The sequence below is a fragment of the Passer domesticus genome, chromosome 1, assembly GCF_036417665.1.
Source record: "Passer domesticus isolate bPasDom1 chromosome 1, bPasDom1.hap1, whole genome shotgun sequence".
Lineage (NCBI taxonomy): Eukaryota > Metazoa > Chordata > Aves > Passeriformes > Passeridae > Passer > Passer domesticus.
In genome coordinates this window covers 123748659-123770251 of record NC_087474.1, presented here as the reverse complement: position 1 = coordinate 123770251, position 21593 = coordinate 123748659, and the positions used below count along the sequence as shown (strand labels likewise).

The window sequence follows — 21593 nt, the reverse complement described above, 5'->3', positions numbered from 1 at the left end:
CACTCACCTTGGCCCACAGCAAGGGGGTAAGAGACTCAAAAGTGTAAAAAGCTACAAAAATTTATGGATTGCAATGAATGGGAGAACTAAGTGAAGGGCAAATAGAAAATAGGGAAGAAAAAAGAACTGATATAAAGATAATCATACCCCTATTCCTCCAGCAGACTGATGCCCAGAACAACAACTGCCTTGGGAAGATTCCCCCTAATTATTGCTGAGCATAATGTCAAATGGTGTTGAATTCTCCTTTGGCCAGTTTGTATCAGTGGCCCCAGCTGTGCTCCCTCTCAACCTCCTGCTCCCTCAGGAGAGGGGACAGAGTGAGAAGCAGAAGCCTTGACACTGCACATACAACTCGGCAAACGCCCTGCTGTGTTATCAGCCCTGATTTTGTCACAGCCTTCTTAACACAGCCCCATACCTGCTCCTACAAGGAAATTAACTTCAACTCCTACATCATCACCTTCATTAACCCAGCTAGATCCAGCATACTCAGCAAGCTGTAGGCCATTTTGCAGTGAAATTGCAACTCTACAATTCGTACATCTTGTAGAACAGCTGGTTGTTATTCCATATGTTAAGCTTAAGGTGGAAAGAGAGTGAGAATCATAAGAGGGCTTGGGCTGGAAGAGATTTAAGGATCAACTTGTTCCCAGCTCCCAGCCACGGGCAGGGACACCTTCCACTTGACCAGGTTGCTGGGGTCCTATCCAGCCTGGCCTTAAACACTTCGAGGGATGGGGCATGCACAGCTTCTCTGGGCAACCTCTTCCAGTGCCTCACCACCCTCACAGTGAAGAATTTTTTCCATTCAACACATCTTGAAGTAGCCCAGAGCCACCCCTTCTAAAACTATTTCAGTGTTAAAAGGAGTAAGCTTTTTAAAATAGTTTACACTGCATCTCCTATCTTAGTTGTTGGCTGAAACTGACGTCGCTAAAACAAGCCTGTTTTACCTCATCTTAAGTAGGTAAACACACAGAATGTAAAGTTTTGGTCATTTATTTGGTTATGTCTAAATCCTTAAAAGAACATGGTTAAGGCGAGAGAGAAGCATATTAGTTACAAGTCATATAACAAGTAATAAAAAGATTTGAGTATCTGTACACTACTTGAATTAACGCTTGCTTACTGACTGATGCCTTGAGCTATATTCAGCTAGGTGGCATTTTTGTGTAAACAGTATTTACTAGAACAAAAAATTAACTAGTACTAGCCTTACTTCTAATATGCTATTTCAAATCTACTCTTGCAAACAAAAAGCAGTAAAAATACTCATTTGTCTTAGACATACAAAGCACAGCATTGTCCTGGGTAACAACATGTAGCTTTGCAAGTGATACCTGGTTCCTTTAGTTGCAATGGCTTATAGTAGTAGTAAGCTAAATAAAAGACCTACAAAAAGAAGTCATAACACAATTGGAATTTCACATTGTCAAGCATGTAAGGCTGCAAGTTTTACAGTGTGTGAATACACGAGATATGTTGAACGGAGACATTCCCAGCCATTATAGATGCAAATGCTTGATGCAGCATATCTTCTCTCAGCCTCCAGAAAGGCTCATGTGCAGAAGAAAGAGATCACTGAGTATAATAGCCCAAATTTAGTGGAATCATCATTATATATATGTACACACACATCCATGGTGCAAGTTTAGACTTCAGGAACAGAGTGATCCATCAGGCTCTTCATGATGCTAGTTGCCATCCTAAGGAAAAGGAAAAGGCATTTAGGTTTGTAAGACAACTACAGAAGACCACTCAAATTTTGTCTTTGCCAGTCATTCAATACAAACCTGAAGCTGGACTTTCACTCCATTATTTTTGACAAGTTACTACAGACAGGTGCACCAAACTACATCCCAAGACTGAAGCCTACAATACTCAACACTTCTATGTGTTGTTGGTATCTTTCAGGGCATGGACATGTATAGAAGCAGAGTACAAGCACAAGGGAAGGAGAGCAGAGGGAAAGGTGGCTGTTAGACTGAAAACTGCTTTGTAGAAAGAGGATACAAAGCAAAGGGGGTATCTTTTTCCTTTAACCGAAAAAAAAACCAAGAAAAAAGATTCAATTACACCTGAAGCATTATTAATATCTAGCAACTTCAAAAATATTTTTGCAGGACAGATTTAGTTGTAGAAAGCTATTGTTTCCAAAGGATTAGGAAGAAACCCAAAACTATCCTGCCTAGAATCACTTTTATGCCACAGGAATTACTTGCACTACAAACAACATTTTAGTTAAAAGGTAACAAATACTTGTAGTATCCAATTCTTAGAAATTCAGGCTTAGTCAAAAGAAGTTTAGAAAAGGTTTTTTCCAGAGAAGGAAAGGCAAAGGATCATCACAAAGAATGGGTTAGAAACAGTGCAAACACACATCAATTTGACAGATTAAACAAACAGATTAAACAAATTTTCAGGCATCCCCACTCCTCCTCCAGTCTTCAAGTGAAGTTTGTAAGTAGGTCTTATAAGGAGTACACTTTCTAGTCACTGTCCACTGGATTATAAATAACACCATGGCTGCTTTGTATTACCTACCTCTTTATTATATAATCATAAATACTGGAAGGCATGACAGTGATGGTCACTACATTTCCAGCTGTTGCCAAGATGTCTGCAACCTGCGAGTCCTGTCAGTGAACACAAAGTCATATGAGCAACACAACTCAAGCTGAGTAACAAAGCAGCATTTCAAGAGCTTTTTCTAGACACAGTTCACGTGGCTTTGAGACCCCCCCAGCTCCTTGTTTGGAGCACTCAACCTTCAGGACAAATCAATGACACTGCAATGCCACTTCACAGATGTTTGGTTATGAGTATCTTCCATGAATTGACTAGAGAAGGAACACATATGTCATGCACAATTCCTGCTAAAATTTGATGTAGGTTGGAAGGAGGAAGCTTACCCTTTGTTTTGCCAGCAAGGTTGGACTACAGATAAAAACAGAGGGCCCAGCCAGGTAGAGGCAGAGAGAATGAGAATGAGCTGCCCTGAGAGCCAACACAAAACTGCACAGAGGCCCAACACATCTATGTCTCTCCAGTCAAGTTACATCATGACTGAAGTTTTTATTTTATGAACACTAAACAATATATTACAACGTTTTTATTCTCTCCAAAACACACTATACAAAAATAAAAAGCTCACAGTTATCACACCCCTTACACAGTAAGTATTTTACCTTCAGCCCAATTACATTCTGGCCATTAATTTCACAGATGTTGTGCTCTGTCAGAAGTCCATTTCTTGCAGCAGAGCTATCTTTCACTATTGAGGTTATTTTTCCATTCTTGAATATGAAACCAACATGCCCTGTGCTGTCCTTATGCATGGTAATAATTCGTTCAAAAGGTCTAAAAAGACATTTAAAATAAAAAGGAATGTCTTCAGTCTACCAAACCACAAAAAAACACATTCTATTTTAGCATCTTTAGCTTATAAAAAGTAATTGCACTCTAAGGCACTCATATTTTCTACAATGAAAAGTTGTTTGGTTTAACTTCATTTTGTTAATATTGTTGTATTGAAATACATTTTTATATAAACCTTACATGTTTTCCCTGTTCTACAGATATTTCACCATCTGGATTAATAATAATACAAAAATTCTATACAACATCCACCCACCCACCACTCCAACTGAACAAACATCCATTAACAATTAAGTTCTCTACAAACATTACAAGGTCAATAATGCAGTTTTAACAACTGTAGGTAGATTACAGGATTCTGAGAGCACAAGGCTTTCCCAACAACATTTCAACTGCTTTGAGGACAATAAACCTTTAAATTGTGTCTTAAAAAGGCAGTAGATACAGGAAGGGGCTGCCATGTTGGGCACACAAGTGGTAGACAGAGCAGGGAATCTACTGCCAGAGTATTTGAATTCAGTGTTTGAAGTAACTGCCCCAATCAAAGCAGCTGCCCTCCACCGAGTCAGGCTTGGTTCTTAAGCAGGAAAGAACATGGAAAAAGCTTTGAGGCATAAACTTAGTCACATGAAGTATCATCTGTCTTCTTGCAGCCTACAAGCCTTATGTTGAATCTGACCTGTTGTTACTACATACAGTTAGCTACAAGATCATTATTTAAAAAACATATTGGGTCATCAAGCATGCTTTTAGCAAAATTGGCATTAATTCCTGTTCACAAGAAAAGCTATCATGGTACATAAAATGCAAATGTATTAATTAATACAGCAAACATTTTGTTACTTTTATTGTTGACTTTCACTTATACTAAATGAAAAAAATTGTATCTGAAAAAAAGCACAGAACTCTTCAGAGTTTAAATTTAACTTGTGGCATCTCTCACTCACTAGTTTATCTTGGAAAAATGTTACGCCTCATCATGCCCAGGAAGTTTACAAGATAGGAACCATTTTGATTCCTCCCCACAAAAGGGAACATTACTGAAGATCTTTACTACTGAAGCATATGGAGAAGCAGATTTTGTTAAACCTGCTCAAGCAAGGGGAGACCCAAACCCCTCAGAATTACTCAGTGATGGATAACGGCAAATCCATGTCTGCAGCTGTCTTTACCTGTCCCGAATGATCATTGAAATCCTTTCTGCAGAAGCCTGTTTGAGAACTTTATGTGCTTTATCAGAACTCCATCCTGCACAGTTTTCACCATTGATCTGCAGAACTTGGTCCCCAAACCGCAGACCAGCAAGGGATGCTGGAGAGTTTGCCTGAACTAACTGGACAAATATACCCTACAAAAGAGGGGAAAAAAAGGGAGGGGAGGAGAAGGGGAAGTTCTTGCTTAAAAATGAAGACCAGGCATAGAACACACAGCCCCTAGAGTTTCCTATTCTACACAATATCAGCCAAACAGACAAGACAGAAGGACTTGCTAATTATCTCTTCTTAAGGAGCACTTTTGAAATTTCAGTCTGTTTTTAGATGTATTTAAAAGTCTGACAGATAATTAATGCTAGAACAAAGTTTAAAAAACAAGCAAATGTCTAGATCTCTAAATATTAAAAATAAAATGTGAGCATAACATTGAAGTCTTAAGCAAAGGGGTAAATACTTGTCTGTTTTAACAGATGTTACAAAATTATTTCTAGTGAAACTACCCCTGAAAACAAAGTAAAGCATATCAAAGCAAATTATAAATAATACCTTTGGGAGAGAGGGGTGTTAAAAAAAACCAAAACCACTGCCACACCATGCTACTCTAAGAAAATCTCATTTTCTGCATTAGAAGAACTACAGAAAAGTATTTTAACCCTATATGCTACCTTCAGTACAATTTTTTAAAACATTCATATTAAATGGCTTAAGCACCTTTTACAAAAAAAGGAGATAGCTCTAAACTGTGGGCAGTTATTTTATACTGCTGAACATTAAGTACTGCCCAGTATTCCCACAAAGGTAAAGACAAGCAGTCCTGAACTGATAAAAAGTATCACAGCAACTATGCAAGGACAAGCTCACACTCTAAAGTGAAACAAAAAATATTGTATGTATTTTTCAGGTCTTATAAAACACATGGCATTAAACTGCAGCTATAAATTCAGCTCCTAGTTCAGAGAGCTGTAAATCTAGTTACAAGTCTAATGAAGGACTTTAAAATTTTGGTAACAGATAAGGAACTGTTACACAGAATTCTATTTTGTGACCACATCCTAACTTCCCTACTAACATAGTCCAGCAGTAAAATCTCTAGAGGAAAAAGCAACTTTTACACTTACATTATCAACAGACTTAAGGCGAAGTCCAATTCTGCCATCTTGATCTTTACACAGAATTGCTTCACGGATGCCTTGCTTAATTTCTGCTCTGCGAATTCCAATATCATTTCCAGTCACTGGAGCTACCATGTAATTAGTAGAAGGTCGTGTTACCAGTTGCTGATTAAAACAAAACAGCCAGACAACTTAGTTTCAACTTTTAAGAATAGCTGTATGTCAGTTTGTATGAATTGATGTTTAAATAAAAAAATAAAACAACACAAAAAATAAGCCACAACACCAAGTCTCCCCCACCCCCTCCCAACATTGCAAATGGACTGCTCAGTTTCAGAACAGGCAAAAATAGGCATTGCAACTTAAATAATTCACCTCCCAGTCAAGTACAGTACTTCAGGCAAATAATAATCTGCTCTCTAGAAGGCTAGATACACATTTAGTCTTTACATTCGTTTTCTAGAATACGCATGACTGGTACCTACACCCTGTGGCTGAGCAGATGCTGCCACTGCTAAGTTTCTCTGCACCTCTTCCTCATTGAGGCTCAGGCCCATATACTGAGAAAGTTCTGGATACAATCTGGGGTACAAGCCTACAGGAGGAAAACAAAACAAAAATCAATACAACATTTGGTTTAAAAGAAGGAGCAGTTTGGTTTCACATGCACAATTACTTCAACAAATCTTGTGTTTTTGTAATTATTTAATTGGAAAATTATGGCAGAAGATTCACTTGAATCAGAACTGTTATTCTGGCCTGGTTCAGAAGAGTAACCAGACAAGCAGCACTTCTGAGATAAAGAACTTACAGGAGAACTTTCAGTTTCAGTTACTCCATTCACCCTTTACAATACAAACAACAATAGACACATGGTGACATGTTCCAAAACCAACATTGTACTGCATTGCATAAGGACACACCCTTAAACTCTGGAACTTCTGGGCAATTAGTGGAGAACTGCTCTCTTCCCCAGCCCCAAACCAGGTGTGCTGAAAAACAGAGGCCTTCCACCAAACTCAAAACAGCAAGAGGCATTCATGCCAAGGATATTCCAGATCCGAGGCATGGAAAGGTTTCTGCAGAAGTCTCCTGGTTCTAAGGCTCACACTACAGTCTGCTTTGAGTCTTCATGAGAAAGTAGCTGTCATTTTGTCACAGCTTCAAACTGAAGGGGCTTTATACATGCCTCTCAACAAGACAAAACACACACAGACTTTAAAACATCCCTCTATACCCAAGCAGAGGGAGGCACAAGGAGTGGGAGGAAAGGAAGTTGAACTGACAGACTTGGCAGACCTTGAGCTGAACAACTCTGGAAATAAACTTGATATTGCTCTTGACATTCCACAGATCATTAACTGCTGCCATCTAACAAGTGCCAGTTATGAGAACTCTTAAGAGTCCTCCTGACATTCTCACTAAATGAGTGGGGACAGAAAAGGCTGCTTGGAGAGAGAGGCAGTGGAAAGAAGAGCTTCTGAAGCAACCAGACTCCCCAGTAGACAAGGCTTAGGCTTCTAGTGTTCATTTATGGGTATAAATGTATAAAACCAGCTATTTTAAGAATCCATGTCTGACCAGCAACAGAAAGTAACTTTTCTGGGAAGGAGCAAAGGTCAATGCAAGGTGAATGCCAGTATAAACAAGAGATTTTTTTGCTCTTTAATATGCTGCTTTGCATGAGAGCAGTCTGACCATATTTCTCGACTAATCCAGAAGATTTTATCTTCATCGATATTGATTAAAAAGCTTTTGATGAATAAATGTTCTATTTTTTCTTGGTTTTTCAAGCAAGCTCCTAGGATCATACACAACACAGCACAAGATTTCTGCAGCTATCCAATTCTTCTGTGTTGTTCTTTACTACACCAGATGCATCTTTGCTGGCTGAATTAAATTCTCATTAAAAACAGAGAGTGCTCCAAATAATGGTACACATAGCAGAACACAAACCTCTTGTTGTATAGTCTGTTTCTGTCAGAACAGAAGCATTTCCAGTGTGTCTGGCACATCCTATAGGTGATGTAAGGCCTTCTTTCATTTGAGATATATTGAATGATTAATCACTCTACAGACACAGAATTCCAGAGCACTTCACACACAAACTGATGTCAAAATTATGTTTTGATTCCTGTTTGCCAAATACATGCAGGAGAATTCAAGGTATGGACAACAGTAAAAATGCTGCCAAGACTCCTGAAGCAAATTCAAATCTGGTCGGGTGAGGTTAGGCCAGGTACCTAATCCAGATAGGATCTACCAGAGGCAACTCCAGTGAGCTATGCAAACATCGGCCTTAAAGTCATCTTAGACACAGAAGCAGCCAGAGGAGAACTGGAGACAAAGTTCCATCCACCAACCTTTAATATCTGATCAACCAGCATTCCTGACCACTGTTCCAGCACTGCTGCTGGTCTTGCTGGTTACAAGGCTTTAGGCCTTTTAGACCAGGAGTAATTTACTAAAGCAGAGCTCTAACCTCAAACATACCTGTGCACCTTTGTGAATGTACATGTGCACGGCAGAAAAGAAGGAGAAAGTACAAGTACAAATCATTCAGCTTTAGATCTCATGGATTTCCCACCAGATATCTGATTCCAAAATCTGCTGCAAACTTTATGTTGGATGCACAACAAGATTAAGTGCCAGCTTCCTGGGCACTTGTTGACAGAGATTTATCTTTGTCCCAAAGCAAACTCAGTGTAAAGACTCTGACTCATGCTCTCCTCTAAAGCTTACAAATACATATGTGATAAATAAGGCACCAACAAAGGTACCAACATCAAATCTTATTATGCTAGGCGCTCTTGGAAAAGGTTGCAAAAAGAGAAGGGTAACTGCTTGCCACAACTTCCTTTTATAAGCAAACACTGGTTTTTTGACTCCTATAGCACCTTACAGAGGTGGGTGTTAGCATTTCCAAAATGGAAATGTAAACAGGTTAACATTTATTTCCCTTTATAAATAGGATAACATATTTATAGCTATTTTTGACTGTACTGTTAACTTCAGGATTTCATAACAGCTTTCCACAACATTTCCCATAGGATACTATGCAGTACATGAGCTTACCTCCATCACAAGGAATTGGAGCAGAAGCTTCAGACAAGATTGCTGGATTAGCTGGATTTGAAGAAAAGGCAGTCTGAGCCTAAAAGCAAAGAAATTCACATATGTTATCTTGTATAAGAAAAAATAAATCTTAATTATGCAGGCAGAAAACTCAGTATTTTCTTTTTTCTTGTATGTGCTAATTACTATTCATCTTGAAGTAATTAAGTCAAACTTTTTATATTAAATAAATAGCTTCAATACAACATGCTGTAATAGTACCAAAACTACTTTGGCAGATCAACTCTTATCCTCCTCAGAGAAAAAGCTACAGTGATAATGCAGAAAGGTTTTCCTGTCAACCTGTTCTATTTACGTCATCAAGCAAGTTAAAAAGCCTTAAAAGAAGCATTTGTCAAAAAAAGCTTACAAAATAAGTTTTAAGGTGTGACCTTAAGAGTGTTTCGCAATTACTCTTTTCAGCTAGCTAGCAGTTTTACTTCTTCACACCATTTACAGACATTATTAGTGAGATCCATAGCTCTTTTCAGGTGTCAAGTTCCACGCAATCCAGTGCCACTAGTATATTTTCTGAAAGAATCAGACCTTCCAAGATGATTTTTTTACAGCCACTACAGTGAACACATTAAGCTTTATTTCTGTATTGCTGACTGGCTTACTTCATTAAGTTCTCTTATATTTGTGAGTCAGTTTCCTTCCTTCTCAATACCTCAGCTCTATTTTTTGGCCTTGTGTGTTCATGACCAGTGAAAAATACAGCCTTAGAGAGGCCTCTTAAGCATGATGGAAATAGCTATTCCAGTAACTTTCCTGAGGTTGAATGTCAAAGGTAGGGGGGCGGGGGGAGGAAGTACTCAATGCATACTGAAATGTTATCCTGAACAGGACACAAATTTTCTAACACAACATGACAGTCAAATTACTTCATGATGTTAAGGAAACACTTAAAAATAGAAAACTCAGTCCTGTTCACTCCAGGAAGTTGTCTTTAAAAAAAGGTTTCACAGCAAGAATGAGTCATTATTTAGCAATATCACGTGTATTTAGAAGCACAGGCTCCAACTCAAATGATGGACAAAAAGAGCAGGTTAGAATAATATTTAATGTAACAAGTCTGTTTGTTTTAGCCAGCAGTCATTTGAATCTTAGTCACTCATTGCAGATACAGACATCTTTCAACACTCGGCCCCCTCTTCTCCTAAGAATGTATTCAGACTTATTTAAGAGACAACATTTTCATAATGCATTCTTTAAGAGAAAGAAATAATCTAGCCTTTGATGCCAGCAGGTCAAGGGAGGTGATTCTGCCTCTCTACTCAGCCCTTGTGAGAACCCACCTGGAATGCTGTCCAGCTCTGAGATCCCCAGCATGGGAAATACATGAACCTGTTGGAGCAGGTCCCAAAGAAACGATCACAGAAGCAACCAGAAGATGGAACACCTCTGCTACAAGAAAAGGCTGCCAGAGCAGGGGCTGTTTAGCCTGGAGAAGAGAAGGCTCTGGGGAGACCCTACAACAGCCTTCCAATACTAAAGGGGGCTTGTAGGAAAGAGGATGACAGACCTTTTAGCAGGACCTGTTGCAATAGGACAAGGGATAAAGGTTTTAAACTAACAGCGGGTTAGATTTAGACCAGATATGAGAAAGAAGTTTTTCAAAATGAGGGTGGTGAAGCACTAAAACCTGTTGTCCAGAGAGGTGTTAGATGCCCCATCCTTGAAGACATTTAAGGTCAGGCTGGGACATTTAAGGCTCTGAGCAAAGTGATGGAATTGAATATGTCCCTGCTTGTTGCAGAGGACTTTTACCCAAACTATTTAGTGATTCTATGAAAAGTATCAGTGAAAATGGAATGGCTTACTGATTATATTTATGACAATTTGCAACTGTAATATATAAACTCTAGCAGTTGGTCAATAAAAGGCCAAAGGAGCATGTTCTTGGCTCCAGGCTACTCAGTTTTGAGTTCAGCATTACCAGACTGCAGATAAAGGACTGTGGTTACATAAGAAGAATTGAGTGGGCGGACACAACAAGAAGCAATCCCAACATAACACCCACAACTTCAAAAGCCCCACTCCATACATACAAACACAGATGAGCGAGGGCACTGCATTTTGGGATAGCACAGGAAAGTTAAGAAGCTGTTCTTGTAGTTTGCTTGATTGTTTCCCAATGAAAACAGCAAGGACAGAAGTACCAGCCACCTTAAAACACACTGTAACTTCTTGCTGTTGTTTAAATCAGGAAGGAATGCAGGTTAAGTTCAGGAAAAGTTAAAATGTTGAAGAAAGTAAGAAAACTCCTTGTGAAATACATCACATCAAACTTCTCACAGACTTGTTAATCCCTTCAAATGTTTTTCATTATTTTGTTTCACAGATATTTTTTAGTCCTCATCATGTAATAAAACTACCAATATTCTAACATATAAAGGGTTTTGCACAAAGGTGATAATTTTGAATGTATTGTGAGAACTGGTCACTACCATGAAATAGCTAAAGGACAAGTCTGACTCCAGATAGTTTTTCTGGTCATTTGAGCACAAAAAAAAAAAAAAAAAAAAAAAAAGTTTCTGCCATAGATTTGGACACTGGGAATGAGATGCAGCAGATTTATTAGTTTAGTTATCAAGTCAGAGCTGAAGTACATGAAGAGACTGACTATATTTGTCTACTTAATACCATGTATCTATACTTCAAAAACCCCAAATATATTAAAGACAAATGAACACAAATTAATAGGTAAAGCAAAATAAATATATCCAGGTGGTAAAATAAGGATTAACCACATTAGATCAAGCTACAAAGTAAACAGGTTGTCTTTTCCCTTTCAGAGTGAGATGGTAAAACAAGTTCTCAACTACAATAAATCTCCCCTTTCCTGGATTACATACATTATTATCATCAAAACTCATCTTTTTTAAAGTCCACCATACCTGAATAACTTTGTCCACCTTCAGATCTTCTAGGGAAGGATAGAGAGACATTTTGATGAAGTTCTACTGGGCAAAGGGCAGACTAGGAAAAAAAATCAAATGGGAAAGCAAAAAACAGAATTAGCTTCCAGATATTTACTGAGTTTAACACCTTAATTTTTTTTTCTTTTAAATAAATTAACCAGACTAAGTGCTAAACAAGTGTTCTGTGACCAGCTAGTCAGCAGTAAAGATATCTGGCACTACAGATGAATTCCATTAAGACTACCCATTTAATCTGTTATCAATAGCAGCCTTTGGCTAATAGGCTTTATTTAATATACTTAGCACTGTCAAAGTTTAGGTCTCAATGAAGAGAAAACCTACACAGAGCAAAACACTTCACAGGAAGCAAAGACAGACTTTAGGAGGCCAAGATGCAAATACGATGAGGGTTAAGAGGAAAAACCTAATGACACTCATCCCAACAGGAAGAGTATTTTACATTCAGCTGTGGAAGCTTCCACTCTGTTGTTTAAAATACTGAAACACTTTCAAGACTTCTAATATTCCACTGACCTGCTTTTGGCTGGGATAGAGCTAATGTTCCTCCTAGTGCTGCGTTTTGGATTTAGGATGAGAATATTAATAACACACTAATTGTTTTAGTTATTGCTAAAAAGTGTTTATACTAAGTCAAGGGCTTTTCAGTTTATCATGCCTTGCAGTGAGAAGGCTGGAGAGGCACAAAGAGCTGGGAGGGGACACAGCCAGGACAGCTGACCCAAACTGGCCGAAGGGATACCATATGGCATCATGCTCAGTATACAAACTGGGGGAAAACCTGGCCAAAGACACAGGCATTGGTCAGCAACTGGTGAGCAGTAGCAATGCACATCACACATTTTATGTATTCCAACTATTTTAATTTTTTTCTTCCTTTTCTGTCACATTAAACTATCTAATTACACCAACCCATGACTTTTCACTTTACTCTTCTGCTTCTCTCCCCCCATCCTGCTGGGGCAGAGGGACTCAGCAAGCAATTTTGTGGTGCTCAGTTTTCGGCCGGAGCTAAATCACGAGATCCAGCAAGAAGCCGCTAGAGAGACCTTGGCTTCCCACCTCCATTTGCAACACATTAATTGCAGCAAGAGACCTGTATAAACTAGGAAGACTGAGTCAGTGGTGAGTTTCAAAACACAGACATTCCAGGCTGGCTGTCATGTGATATTCAGAGAGCCCCAGTGACAACTTATCAGGAAGTTAAAAAAAGGGGAAAAAAAAACCCAAAAACCCTAAGCAAAACCCAAAGAAAAAAAAAAGCCACCACTTCACATGATATTCTAAGGCACCATGGTGACATCCAGCTCTCCTAGAACCAGTCACCTGAGGCTTCAGGAAATCCCATTTTTCCAGAGCTCCTTAACTCACACTCTCACTGAGATCAGCTGAACTTTTGAAACCCACAATAAAACATTCCACATCAGTATATGGGAACATTTTAGTGAGAAGGGGATGGACAGGGACATAACCAGAAGACAACAAAATATGATACAGCTTTGCAAGTCACAGAAGGTACTGAGAACGGAGTTAAGACAGAAGTTTTATTAAAAGTTTTTGGTTTGGGGATTCATTTTCTCATTCAAAGAAAAGAGGTTCTTATTAAAGCAGCAATTTAGCAAAAATTTCAGACTAGAAGTGACCATTGCATAAATCCTTGAGCTATTGCTCCTTTAAGTGCAGACACACTAAATGAGCATCACACACACAGATGCCTAATGTGATACTGCAGTAACACAATAGACATCTCTTCATATTACACTAAATTCATCAACAGCTTTTATGTTTGTTCAGCAGTGCCCAACAGCTCCAGTATCATGTCAAACTGCAATTAAAACTTTTTAAAAGCATGCTCTAAATGTGACAGACATCTAAACTGTAAACACGTGGTCTGTTATATTAGAATAATTAATTGCCACTGACTTTTTTGATTAATTGTTGCAACTCTACCAAATATAGTTAAAGCTTGGAAACTATAAATTAAATACATGCACTTAAGGACAGTTTGAAGTTCTGTTTTAATCCAGCATCAACCTGAAACCATGAAATGCTTTTGGTCATCCAAAATGGGTAACAGCAAATGTAAGCCAAAGCCCTTGTTCAGGTAAGTGCTTCCTGGATGCTCCATTCTGCTGCTCCTTCCAGTCAAGGCACACACAGCATCAGACTCAGCATCTCCTTCTGAGTGCTACAGCAGCCCTGGTAGATTCAGGTGCTGGTCCCAGCCCTGGCACATATCCAGAGTCAGCACACCCCTGGCAGCAGGCAGCAGGAGATGGCAGGCAAGGGCAGTGTGTTCCCAAAGGAGTCACCCCATGGCAGGGTGATGAGGGCACAACAGCAGCACTTTGCAGGAGATGATCCTGGCATCCACAGAGCTGCAGAGAGCAGCACAGGCAGTGCCAGGTCCCCTGTCCCAGTGACCAACTTCCAAAGAACACCATGGCCAGCTTTATTTCTCATCCGCAGACCAGTCTCTGCACACAGTTACTTGGTCACATTTGTCACAGACAGGCAACCTCAACCGTCCGCTAGTTTATAAAAAGGAGCACAGTACTTTCTGTAAATTAGCAAAGCTAAACAAATAATAGGGTTCAGATTACATAAGACAACACTCCAGAAGTTTATCCTGCTCTTTGACAATCCCCTCAGCCTTCCCTCCCTAGTCAAAGGTTAATAAACCCAAGTGTTTGTCACCAAGGATCTGCTGGGCTGGCTCGCTCGTCATGAATTCACCAGTTCCTGGTTTTGGTTTTCCAACTAAATAGCCAGAAGAACAGTCACCATTGTAACTGCATTCAGTGAGCTCAAAATGCCCCATGTTATATAACATGAGAGCCAGAGGAATATAATATTTAGTTTAAAAAAGGATTTCTAAGTAACAATTGACACCATCCAGGACCACCAGTAATTGCAGGAAGAACTAGTCCACGACTTCTGTCCAATGTTATTCACAGTATAACCATGAATTTCAGCTGGTGCTATAACGGCTTTAGGCACTACGGAGTGGATACCACAAAACGTGAGTCACTACAAACCTCCTCTTCTCTCTTAAAAATCTACACCAACATCAGAATCACTTTCCCCAATGATTTCCATACTGTGAGGAGACCAAGTGTTTCAGGACATAGAAATGAAAACAAAAGGAAAGGCATGGGGCAGGAGCTGTAACTCAGCTGGCGACCCACAAAACCTGGCAGTAAAGACCTCGCCCCCCTCTTCAGTACGCTTGGCTGGAAAGTCTGACTGCCCCTGCCAGCACGTCCCACTAAGGAGATCCTGTTTGCCAGAGGGAAGTACCGGGCCACGGATCGGACAAGTATGAAAGGCGTCACTCGTGACACCCTGAGCCTGCCAGCAGGAAGTCTCCAAGGTGGGAGTGATCCCGAACTGCTTTCGGTGCCGTGCCTGGGAGGAGACGGGCTGCCCGACGCATTCCTCAGGTCGGGAAGCATGAACAAAACACAGGATGGTCCTGCTAAACCCCAATCTGGCCAGCCTATAGTGACTGCTGTCTTTGAAAGCACCAACAGCCAAAACTGAGGGGAAAAAAAAAAAAATCCAAAACAAAAAACGCCCTCCCCCCATATGTCTTCCTCCTGCAGCCCGTGGAAAAAGTACAGCAGGCCACAATGCTAGCACCTATAGTGGAACACTGGTTCCCACTTCCAGAAATTAGAAGCTTATGAGCCCCGAAATTCATCTTTAAAGCAGAGCGAGGACAACACTTCCCGAAGGTCAGGCTGAGACACCACGAACCGAGGAACGGTTTCGTAAGTCGCGTTCTCCACTAATAACTCAGTATTTCCCTTCTGATACATATCTAATTAGCCTGGGAGCAACTGCCCTCATTATGCGCTCAGCTCCGAAACCTGCTGCCTCCATTTCAGACCTGAGCAGGGCTCCCCCCCGGAAAGGCCCGCCGGATCACTCCACTGCTGCCGCACCTCTCAGCCCGTCACAAGACAATTCAATACAAGTGCCCGAGCCTCCCCCGTGCAGAGACCGCGGAGCCCCAAGGAGGGGCCAGGCTCTCCCCAGCCCGAGGGCCGGGCACAGACAGCCACACGGGGCCTTATCCAGGCGCTGCTTTCCCCGTCCGCGGGCGGAGGAGCCCCGAGCCCGGCTGGAGCCCTCCCCCCGGCCGGCTGCGGGGAGCGGCGGCCCCGCAGGAGCAGGACACGGCTCCGCGGCTGGAGCGGGCGCCCACACCGCCCTCGCAAGCGGCACAGCGGGGCCGCCCCGGCGCCGGCCGCCCCCTCCCCGCTCCGCCATGCCCGGCCCGCAGCCCCCCGCCCGCCCCGAGGAGCGCACAAAGGGCCGCGGGGAGGGGACCGCGCCCGCCGGCCCCTCGCTTACCTCCGGCCCAGGGGGTCGTTTGCTACCGTCCGTCGGGGCCCGCAGTAGGGAGAGGGGCGGCGGGAGCGGCTCCCCTGGATCCCGGCAGCGCCGCTATGAGCGCGGCGGGGGCGGCGGCGGAACTGGCCCGGCCCCGCGCATGCTCCGGCGGCGGCGGGCGAGGGGCCGCGGCCCGGTTTGGCTGTCGGTGGCTGTGGGGCGCAGGGGTACGAAAGGCGTGGCTGTGTCCTTGCTCTCCTCTGGCCGCTTGTTTCGCGTAGAATCTTGGAATCATCAAGGTTGGAAGAGATCTTCAACATCATCCAGTCCATCCGTCTACCCGGCACTACCGCGGTAGCCACTGAACCGCATCGCCCAGCGCCAGATCCCGACGCCTCTTAACACCTCCAGGGATGGTGACTTCACCACCTCCCTGGACAACCTATTCCAGTGCCTGACCACTCTTACAGTGAAAAAAAAATAATATCTGATCTGAGTCTTCCCCGTTTCAGTTTAAGGCCATTAGCTCTGGTCCCCTCACTGCAGGCCGGGCAGAAGAGATCGGTGCCCACCTCAGCGTAACCTCCAGTCAGGGAACTGTAGAGAGATGAGGTCCTCTCTGAACCTCCCCCTGAGATTTCTTTGTTTCTGTAGGGCCTTAGACTCATTCGTGTGCCTTTATTGGTTCATAGCTGTCGTCTTCATGGAGAAAAAGTACATTTTCCTTCTCATTTTCCTACTTTTTTTTTTTTTTCTGCTGCAATAAAGCGCTTTCCACTAACAGCGTTGTATGTGCCTTGTTTTGCATGTCTGCCGTGGATGTGAGCTGTGACACGTCAGAGCCAGAGTGACCACATCACCTGTCCCATGGTCCAGCACCTGCCTGAGCCTTCTCCCATGGGCAGGCATCAGAAGCAGAGCTTTTATCCTGGAGAGACTCCCCAAAGAAATCATGATGTAAAGTGTACCAGCAACAGAAATCCCAGAACAAGCTCAGAAAGTGACTTTCATAAGTCACTTACCATAATTACCTGTCTTTGCCTTATTTAGAGTATGAGCTTCTCTAGCATCAATTTTTGGTCTCCCCTTCTTCATTACAATTCTTTGCCTGTTGTCAAATATTGTTCATCGTTCAGATAATTAAATGTTCTGAGTGCCCTAGACCTTCTCTTCACCTAAGAAGAGCATTCAGTAGAGGAGTTGAGCAGTCCTCCAGCACCCAGGAAGGAGGTCTGCTCCCACCTAGTCTTTTTCTCCTGCCCTCAGCCAGTCCCAGCAGTTGCCGAGCTTTTCTGAGAGAGAGTTTAACTTATTGCCCCAGGAGAAATCAAATCCACCAAAAAACATAGATGCTTTTCTGCTGGTTAGTGAGCCATACTACCAATATGCCAAAAAACTCTCTCAAGCACAAGCATGAGCCAGAGCAAGGGAGTGTGTGGCTGGAAACAGGAGGAAGGAGGAAGCAGAAGGAGAAATGGGAATGACAGGGAAGGTTGTTTCGCTTCACTCTTGCAGTAGCAGGCTGTTTCATCATTTGAGCTGTCTGCACAACCATAACCTTAGTTAAGATAAACAGAAATTTTGTTGCAATATATATTTTTTCTGTTGTTGTTGTTGTTGCAGTGTATTTTCCAGTTCTTCATTCTCTCCAGTTGCCAGCATCTTTGGTGAGCACCACAGGGACTGGGGTAAAAGCTGCAGCAGTGCTGAATGCAGAGGAACAGCAACTCTCTGGCTGCTCACGAGGCTCCTGTTTCTATATCCAGCAATCAGCCAGACCTGGAACCTTCCTGCATGCCACTGCCTGAACCATTGGCTGCTGAGTGATGCAACTACGGGTCATTAAATATACATGAAGTGAAATCTTGGGCTTAGGCTATAAGTTCACAAAAATCCTATATTACATGTCTTCTGGGCCAGGAGGAAGGGAGGGAATCTAGCTTAGTTTAATAATGACCGATGATTACTGCCTTAGAAGTGCTAAATTTCCTATGTAGCCAAAGGAGATTTTAACATAAGTGCAGTGAAAGTTTTAAAACTGTGCTCAAAGTGTGCCTCTCTTCATCCTGAAATGAGCTCAGTGCAGTGAAGCCCTGGACCCACCCTGTAGAATGAAGAGTGCTGTAGTGTTCATGGAGCATGGAAGTTGCAGGTGTGTGATTGACAGTTTTCCAGTGCAATTCTGCTGGGTGCCAGTGCTGACAACTGAAGGGTGATGTTTTCTTTTGGTTGGATGTTGAATGCTCCTCTCATTGTGAAGACCTTTCTTCTTTCCAGAAAGCAAGGTTGTTATTTGCTGTTTTCTGCATTACTCTATCTCTTTGTGCTCTTTCAAGACAGCCTGCTGTTATCCAGGGAGCAGCCTTTTCCAGTGGATATCAGACGTGCACTGTCAATGCACCCTCCCTGATTTTACCCACGAGACTGTAATGGATGTTCATTTTCTTTATGATGATGTCCTAGCCCAAACACTTGGTTCCATATGGTTTGTTATTTGTTGAGCGTAGCGTGTGTGCAGTATTGCAGATACATAATCTAAGAGCCAGCAAAGTCCAGGTTATGGGCAGTAGCTCTGGCACCACGTCCACCTGCAGGACATCTACCATGGTATCAAAAGTGAATCTTATCATCCTCATCTCCCAGTGTGTTGTGAAACATGATTTCAATAAAGATTTTGAAAAACTACATTTTTGAGGCTGTTTATTCTTGCTTAAGAACAGCTGTTGGAGAGAGGAAGAGTACACTTTTGTACTGAAAAGCTTTCTCAAAATTGCTCATTTAAATATAGGAACAAAACATAATAAACCAGAAAGATAACTGCTGAAAAATGGGTTTGTCTAATCTGTGCAACCAGTGCAGTTTGGCATGTCTCAGTGTCCTCATCCTTTAAACACACAGACCAAAGACAATCCCAGCTGTTGGTTTAGCCTCATTTCTTTCCCAGGGAAACCAGATTTTGGAAAGGGGTGGCATGTGTCTTAGTCATTCTGTGACATGAACTGAGCAGCTGGGGCAAGGGAGATACTTCTGTGTCCTGGAGTTTGGAGGGAAGCAGACAAAGGGCCAGGCCATATCTTTCTAAGAACTCCACTGAGACTGGGGAGCTCTAAGGAGCCAGAGGTGAATTGCCCCAATAAATGGCTCTAGATTAATTCTTGAGGTATGTATGTCTATTGTTTGAAAGAAGTGGAACAAATAGCCAAGTTATTAGACTTTGCTTGTTTAAATTAGAATACCCATGGGCAAGTGTAATAATTTTCCATCATCAGTGTACTGTTTGTGGGTTTTTTGCTGCTCTAATGCCAACTTTCAAAGAATAATAGAAACCACCCACTGATCGGTATCAGTCTCAGCTGTTGAAAAAATCTTAACAAAATATTACATAATTATTACTGAAAAATTCACATTTCTCCTTTGAAGATGAAAACAGGTTGTGCTTTTGTTTGTAAGGAAGCTCTCCACCCATTCCACAATTAGTGGTTGCTCAAAACATGTACCAATTGTGCAAGATAGCACCCTCTCAGCACTGAAAAGAAGAATTGTATTAAGGTGGTTCCATACCTGGGGTAGTTATGAGGGAGTTAATGGGTCCTGCTCTAAGCCAGGTGAAAGGAGTGTCCAGACGTGTTGTTTGTATATTCTAGAACAAACTTTCTCCAAACCAGCTTAATTGTGGAGCTGCACTGCACTGAGCTGTACCTCTAGACTTTATGTACCAGAATTTTTGTACTTTCCACGTGGAAACAAGATTTTTCAGCATAAACCCTTGTTATGCAGAAAAGACTACATTACAGGAGCTTTTCCCCAGTAATGTACTTAACATTAGATACTGCTAGGTCACTTTTTTCCTCATTCCCTGTTCATATTTTTTTGATCTTGCCTTTTAAGGACATTATAACATTACTTTCATATTATTGCATATTACTTTTAAGGGTGTTACACCCATGGGGTGGATGGCACAGTGAGTTATTTTCCACTGTTCAGTTGGCAGTTTCATGCCCAATTTCCTGTCTGCTATTCAAACGCCACTCTAAAGATGGAAACACTAATGTTGTCCCCATCCTTTCTAAGTAATGCTCTAACATCTAAGTGCTGTGCAAACAGTTGTTCATTTGTGTTCTATCACAGTTCCTGGGGTACAGACAAGGAATTCAGGCACTCAAGTTGAATAGGCTTATAATGCATTATTCTGAACTCTCAGTTCTACAAACTCCTGTCTTATGTTTGTGGTAATACAGAAGATATTTTGTTAAATCCCCACCTTCCTGACTTCACTCATGACTGAGTGCCCAACACTTCTGCAGATTAGCCCTAGAGCCTCTGTGGGGCAGATAGAAAATGAGCAAAACACAGGAATTGCTTTGTGGAGAGTCTGGAGAGAGGAGTTATTTGTCACTGCAGGACAGCAGCATCCAGCTCCACATCCTGACAGTCCAGGGTGTGTAAGATGTTCCTCTGTTCTCCTCATTCATTAGGCACCTTGTAGCTTTTGCAACAGATGAAGAAGAGGTCCTGCAGACAATAAGCTCCTTCATGCATGATCCTGACCCAGTCCTAGGAGACAGGAGACAGGAAAGAGAGCCAAGGAAGGGGTGGATTTGAACTGAATGCAAGCAAGCAGGAGGAGTGACTGTCCTCTTCCTGTGCCTAACCCACAAGTGGGATTTTGCTGGAAAGGACTTAAATAACCTGAACAGTTCTTTCCTACCTCTGATGTACATGATTGAGGGTTTAAAAATATATATTCTTTGTTTTCATATTGTAAAGACTAAGTAGGCATAGCAGAAATAAGGTGTATATTTCACAGTAGCTGTAATATTTTCTGTTTTACTGTTTTCCCAGGGATTCAATGTCTTTTACTTTCTCCTGGGATCTCTAAATTAACATTTTGTACCTTCATGTTAGATGCAGTCTAGTTCAGGCCAAGGCTGTGGTCTAATATAGGTGGTGTTCCATAGTCTAGATGAAGCATGAAGCAAGACAAAAGGACAGATCCCTCTGCCCTCATAGAATCACAGAAGGGTTTGTGTAGGAAGAGACCTTAGAGATCATGTAATTCCAAACTCCTGCCATAGGTAGGAACACCTTCCACTAGACCAGGTTTCTGGTCCAACCATCCAGCCTGTCCTGGGCACAAGTGCTTGTGGCAAGTACAGCATAAGGAATCATGAGGTCTGATGCCTCAGTGGGAGCCTGGCTCTTTGTCTTAAAATGCCACCAAGGATAAATTTGAGCAGATGTGTCTCTGGGATGGATTGGTGGGACAGAGGTGGACAGTCCTTATGCTCTGCTCTGGCTACTGGGGCTGTAACCTCTGGAAGAAGAGGCGAAGGACAGTGGAGGCCAGGAGCTGCTGCTCCAGCAAGGCTCACTAGTGGCACCTGTTGGAGAATTTTTATGGTACCTTCGAGGTGAATTAAACACACCCTTGTGCTTAATTTTATAAAAGAAGTTAAAGAACAATGCATTGGGCAGAGTCCCCATCATAATAT

At 41.9% G+C, this 21593-nt stretch overlaps 1 protein-coding gene across 1 annotated transcript; it reads right to left on the bottom strand.

The window, feature by feature from the left end:
• Positions 1-986: 986 nt before the first annotated feature.
• Positions 987-16280, bottom strand: SDCBP (syndecan binding protein). The gene is made up of 9 exons (XM_064387119.1): positions 16123-16280; positions 11722-11803; positions 8783-8861; positions 6193-6302; positions 5714-5872; positions 4554-4729; positions 3192-3363; positions 2548-2639; positions 987-1709 (listed from the first exon to the last, which is right to left on the bottom strand). The coding sequence occupies exons 2-9, from the start codon at positions 11770-11772 to the stop codon at positions 1655-1657; spliced, it is 894 nt and encodes a 297-aa protein (XP_064243189.1). The 5' UTR covers positions 11773-11803; positions 16123-16280; the 3' UTR covers positions 987-1654.
• Between the last annotated feature and the right edge of the window lie 5313 nt (positions 16281-21593).

Excerpts from the sequence above, each read along its gene's own strand:
- SDCBP (XM_064387119.1), bottom strand. The coding sequence starts at position 11,772 with ATGTCTCTCTATCCTTCCCTAGAAGATCTGAAGGTGGACAAAGTTATT. Across the intron at positions 6,303-8,782 it reads TCCAATTCCTTGTGATGGAG|GCTTGTACCCCAGATTGTAT; the intron begins GTAAGCTCATGT and ends TTCCTCCTGTAG. Across the intron at positions 3,364-4,553 it reads TCAATGATCATTCGGGACAG|ACCTTTTGAACGAATTATTA; the intron begins GTAAAGACAGCT and ends ATGTCTTTTTAG.